The 6,000-nt window shown below is 42.4% G+C and overlaps 1 protein-coding gene across 1 annotated transcript in view; it reads left to right on the top strand.

The window, feature by feature from the left end:
* The first annotated feature begins 3,575 nt into the window (after positions 1-3,575).
* Positions 3,576-6,000, top strand: part of slc35f3b (solute carrier family 35 member F3b) — a 49,625-nt gene continuing 47,200 nt past the window's right edge. The window contains exons 1-2 of the mRNA XM_063491353.1: positions 3,576-3,760; positions 4,653-4,867. Coding sequence (XP_063347423.1) covers positions 3,651-3,760; positions 4,653-4,867 — 325 coding nt within the window. The 5' untranslated portion in view covers positions 3,576-3,650. The remainder of the gene's footprint in view (positions 3,761-4,652; positions 4,868-6,000) is intronic.

The following is a 6,000-nucleotide window of genomic DNA, read 5'->3' as shown; positions in this document are numbered from 1 at the left end:
GGAACAGAGGAGTGCTGGGGGAACCATTCTGAGACACAGCTCTTCAAGGACAGCCTCATTTGAAACGTATGTAGTTTTAAATGGGGATAAATGTTTCTCATTTCAGCCTCTCAGCAGCTCTTAGTTTGTTTCCTTGAGTCTCTACTGTGCTGCTTTCATAAAAGTTATGAGCCCTTCTTGTTGAAATAACTGTGTAACAGATGATGCCTTCTTCAGCGACAGAGAAATAGATATGCCTGTTTTCATTAGAACAAACCAAAATGCTCCTCAGTCAAACTACAGCGTGATGAGAAATGTAAAATGTCTATAAATCCTCTTAAATGCACAGTAATAAGTGTGACCTTTTTACTGGTTCAGGGTTTGTCTTCACTCTCATCATCGGCCAATCAGCAGTGGCCTGTCGCACTGTTTCCAGGCTGAATGTTGCATTAAATATTGATATCGAGCAGAGACAGGGTTTGCATCATTCTTTTTTTTAATGGTATAAAGCTGGACACCGAAAGAGGAATAACACAAAAGAGTGAGAAAGTAGATCAAAGCTCATAACGTGCAGAACAGAAAAAAGCTCAAATTGAGCTTCTGCTGAAGGATGGGAAAATCTATGACTACTTTTCTATCACTGCATCAGTGCTGCTACTTTTCCAGGAGCACCCTGTATTCAGGGAGAACAGTAATTTTGGATTCAGTGTCCTTTATTTTGCAGTCATTCACAAGGTCCACTGAGAAATGCGCTTTAAGAAAATAGACCTCAGTGGAAAAGAGAAGGTGTAAATTGACAAATTATTAGCTGATTTCCATTTCTCGCTGGCTCACTTGCTTTCTTTCTAGGACACTCGAACAGCGAGGATTCATGATTAATGCACCAGTAACACCTGTGCTTCTCACAATTAAATCTGTTCTCCTGTTGCATTCATGAAAACCACTGCGTACTTTCTAAGAGGATTTCTGAGTCCTTTATTAGGACCACAAACTACAAAACAAAGTTACCACAAAGACTTGTCACTTTAAAAAGGACAAAAACAAAAACATGCTGGGGCAATATGGGCCACCTCACAGCAAGATGTTCCTGGGTTTGAATCCACCAGAAAGCTGGGGACCTTTCTTTGTGGAGTTTACGTGTTCTCCAAGTGATCATGCTGGTTCCTCCCACTGTCCAAAGACATGCATGGGGTTAGGTTAACTGATCATTTTTAAGTGGCGCTGTATGTCTCTCTGTGTTAATCCAGTGATAGACTGGCAAACTGCCCAGGGTGTCCCCTGCCTTTTGTCCAGTGACAGCAGGGATAGGCTCCAGTAACCCTGAACTGGATAACTGGAAGAAAATGGATGGATGGATGGATGGATGGATGGATGGATGGATGGATGGATGGATGGATGGATGGATGGGGGAAATGTGTTACTTAATTTACACACGCATATCCTTATTAAGCCAAAGAAGCTTTTTTAAGAGTAAATCTAATCCACATGTAACATAGGATGATTTAAGGGAGCAGGAACTATGAAATAATAGTAAAACTGTAGATACTTTTTTCATGACTTACTATTCGACGTGTCACGTAGCAACAAAACCCACCACAGACGTCACATATTATTAATGACTGCGCTCTATTAAAGTGGGGCAGCTCCATGCAGGGCCCTGCCACTATGAAGGCGGGCTTTGACATTTAATGGAAGGGAGAAATTGTTAGTAACACCTCTGCTTTTCTTGAAATGGCAGGACAAAATGTCAGCTATGTAAAGGTTGATTGGACCTGCTTTTAGGGAAATAAATAGATTGTTTAAGAATTTATTTTAGCAAAAAAAAAAAAAAAACTGGGCTAATTTTATGTTTCTTGGCCTTGAGCTTTGGCTCTCATTTCAAGACAGAGCCATATTTAGAAAGGAGTGCAGTGCCCTGTAGATCAGGGCATCAATTAGATCACTATCAGAGGTCTGCTGGAGTGGAAGATGGTGTACTGGATAGCACAGAATGACTGCTTTGATATGTACGACCCGCACCTCACAGGGATGGTGTCCACATGATTACGTTTTGGCAAAGACGAAAGTCAAACTGTGAGAATCGATTTGGCCTGGGCTGAGCTGTGAAGTTGAGAGGTGCATTATACAAGATGAACTTGAGCCTCTCCTCCCTAAGGCTGTCAATGAGAGGTGTTGACCTCCTTATCGATGACTCGACTCTACTTTTTTTTTGCCTCAAGTAAAGGCAGGTGCCCTTGCCAACCACCTACCACAACTCTGTGTGAGGTGTGGCTGCATTGATCCATGCAAAACCCATCTTCAAAACACAGCCGGCACGCTGCAGTGAGGAGCTCACAGCATGCAGACGCAATGCAGCGGGTGGAGAACAGACCTAAGAGGTATGGACAACACTACCCAATTTAAGCAAGGTAGAGTTTCAGTCTTCGTGACTGCTGGACCTGCATGTGCTGTTTCAGTTTATTTAGGAAAGAAGAAGAAAATGAAAGACTTCATTTAAACTGTCAGATGTTTAGAGAACGAGCGACATGTTTAGGCTGAACAGTGAGGACGTTTCTCATTTAATAAATCCACATTCATTTTATACCTTGATAGTCAGGACTATTCTAGTAAGCTGATTTGAATTTCCTAGTTGATACAATCACCATCAGTGAGCAATTATCTCACTGAGTATACTTCTGATTGGATGTAATCAACCACATCAGACTGTGTTTGATTCTGTGTTTGTGAAGATAAGCCATATTTCTCCTCTTTTTGAATTTCTACCACTGTTCACTCAGAAATTTGAAGCGTAGGCCTTGCTATCGCCTTAAAACATTGTTGGAGATCTTAGGTAAAGTACTTATGAATAATAGAACAAAGCGAACCCCAGAGGCTTGTCAAATCCACAGTAATAGTTGCTGGACAAGATAGCCTGGTAAAGATGTTGGCAGCGTGCTAAGAAACATCTTGAACAGCCTGGACGTGTGCAGCTTATATTTCTGTGACAGCCCAAACATTCAAGAAGGAAAATTCAATCTATCCACTGTACTGGAAAAACAATGCAGGAAAGAAAAGCAGTACTGCGGGAGAGTGACTGAGACAATGTCAGATTTTTGTGCATTTCTGTAGGAAAAACACTTTTGTTTTTGTCAAGACAGTTGGGTTGATTTATTATTATTCTGCTTCACTGTCATTTAAAAAAAAGCTTCAGAGGAGTTGATAAGGCTCTGAGACAGAAATAGCTGACACAATTAGTAAATACAAGAAACACTTCACATTTAAAGCAAGTTTATTTGTCTATTTTTCCATCTTGAGCTTGGGGAGACTGACTGGTCCTGTTTAAACTATTTAGGGGAACTGTTAAAAAAGGAGAGACTAGTTCTAAAGTATTGTAGTTGCTACACCCTGTAAGCTGCAAATCGTGCTGCAATGTACAGCTGCCACACTTCACAAATGTCCACTCTGCATGTTCCACATGATGATGCTTCCCGTGAATCCGGCAGATGACGCTGTTGCTGTGCCTCCAGGACTCGGCATCATCCAGAGCGCAGCACTGCCTTTTAATGTTGAGACAGTGTGTGCTGTAGAAGCCAGGCAGGCATATGTTTGTGGTGGTGGGAAGAAGCAGGACGATGCTGCTTGTTTCCGTAAGCCTTGGTGAGGATTTGGATTCACAGTAGCTGCCCTGCTGCATGGCCCTGAGGATGTACGGCGATGGAGAGGGCACTGTGTGGGACCGGGTCGGACGGCCCCATCGGGACTGTATGTGCTACCTTGGACCTCCTACCACTTTAATGCCGCTGTAAGACATTTAAACTTTTACTAATGCAGTGAAGCCAATCGATAGGAGGCAGGACGACCTGTTGCGCACTTGATTTCATAGCTACAACTATCAAATAATTTGACTTTATTTCGCTGAGATGTAAAAAATACAAAAACAACAACATATCCAAATCCTGATTGATGCTTTATATTTAACTGCTTTTGCTGCCTCGTAGTAATTGTTTGGAGTCGTATTACAATTCTGCAATGGTTATACGGTCTGTGCTTTAAGAGATGTCTGCACAGGGGCAAATTTTCCACACCAATTTTCTCTGAGTGGGTCAGTAAATCATGTTTTGCTGTCACATTATGCCAGTAGAAGCTGTCAGGTCATCGTTACTTTTTGCGAGGTACTCCATACAGCAGAGCCATAGTAGTGCAGATTTCGACCGTTCTTCTTTGTGGTGTACAGACGGCACCAAGTATGCATCTCCTTTGCGTGATAAAAGCACATTTGTTGTAGGGTAGGCGCAGTTTTGTGGTCCAGTGCCTACACGAAGCTGTCACAAATGTCCCTTCTCCATCTCTACAAATCACTCGAGATCGATTCATTAGTTTCACACTCATATAAGTCTATAATAGGCGCTGCACAGTGCATAGTATACAACAAGTGCAGGAGCAGTCACTCTTGCTTAGTGTCTTCACAGTGTTGCCGTGCGCAGGGCCACTGAAGGATGATGATTTCTGTACTGTACGAAGGAGGCGTTGCAGCGGCCCTTAACCCCGGTCTCCGTGGAATATGCAACACCGACTTTCCTGTTTTACCCAAGGAGAAGTCTTGCATCATCGACTCATATACACGCTTTACGGACCCATTTCCCTTTGCCAACTGGCCTCACTTTGTCTCAACACCCCTTGTGCTCTCTTTCCAGCGGGATGCGCAAGTCGCCCGACGTGAGCCCGAGAAGGCTTTCGGACATCAGCCCTCAGCTCAGGCAGCTCAAGTACCTGGTGGTTGACGAGGCTATCAAAGAAGACCTCAAATCCTCCCGCTCAGTTGAGGACATCAACAGCGCGTCGATAGAGGAGCGAATATTGCGCATCACCGGATATTATGGATATCAGCCTTGGAGTGCAAGCTACAAGAGTGAGTTACACCTGGAGCTGTTACATTTCTCTAGCTGTCATGAATGGAGGGGTTTATGTAGTGGCCAGGGAGGTCAGGTAGCCCAAATATAAGTACTACCAGATTATAAAGTCCTTCTTATCTTGGACACTGGCTTGGCTTTCAGACTATGCTAATGTTGAGTCTTGACAGATTTAAGATGAGCCTGGTGTGTTCCCTTGAGTCCAACCCTCTGCTTCCCTTATGGTGACTCGGAGCTTGGTACTATAGCATGCCCAAGCACTGTACAATATGAGGCCTTCACAGAGAAAGCTCATCAGTCGGCATCTTCGTTATTATTTACACTAATATGTCAATGCAGTTTTGTTCCATTCAGAGAATTAACTGTTAAAGTCTGTGTTTCTGGTTGCTGCAGAAGGCGGAGCTGATGTTTGCTTCAGTGGAGCTGGCTGAGCTTGAAGTCAAACAGGGAGAATTTTGCTCAGAGCAATTCATTCTTTGAAGAAAGAAAAGTTGCTAACGTGGCTTTTATTTTCATCTTTCATTTCCTTCTCTGCATAGCTTCACTAGATTTGCATATTTTCTTTTACACAGAACATCAATTGCTTGTAACTGCTCTATAGCCTGTTACTGATGATGGCTTGATGATGTGCTGGATTGCAGTCTTGCTTCTAGCTTCACCTGCTCTGTGGCCTCCTGGACTTCCTTGGCATGGTGGTGTCATGACAAACCAGTTTCTCTCCATTTATCTTAATGAATGTTTCACTGGGGGTGAATATTTAGTAGATAACATTATGCTGACTGACACCAAATAGCTGAAAGGCACTTTTTTGCAAATTTCACACGAGACTGCAATATAAATCAGCTGCAAGGCTCCTTTAAAATTCATAGACCTATAGCCACCCTGAACTCAGAGCACTATAAAATTCAAAATACAGCTTCTCTTCACATTCAAATATATCCTTACAAAAATAACATCTATATAGTATGAAAAAATTATGCATGTTGATCAAAGGGAGCATGTGAGATGCTTCAATGATTCAAATAAAAAGTTTCAGGTAAATAATGGAATAAAAACACAGATATCAATAACTGACCCTAAGTAAATTATTTTTTAAAAAGCCCCACATTTTCTTCATAAAATCTTACCATCC

This window comes from Pelmatolapia mariae, linkage group LG13, assembly GCF_036321145.2.
Source record: "Pelmatolapia mariae isolate MD_Pm_ZW linkage group LG13, Pm_UMD_F_2, whole genome shotgun sequence".
Lineage (NCBI taxonomy): Eukaryota > Metazoa > Chordata > Actinopteri > Cichliformes > Cichlidae > Pelmatolapia > Pelmatolapia mariae.
This window is presented reverse-complemented; position numbering and strand designations above follow the sequence as displayed.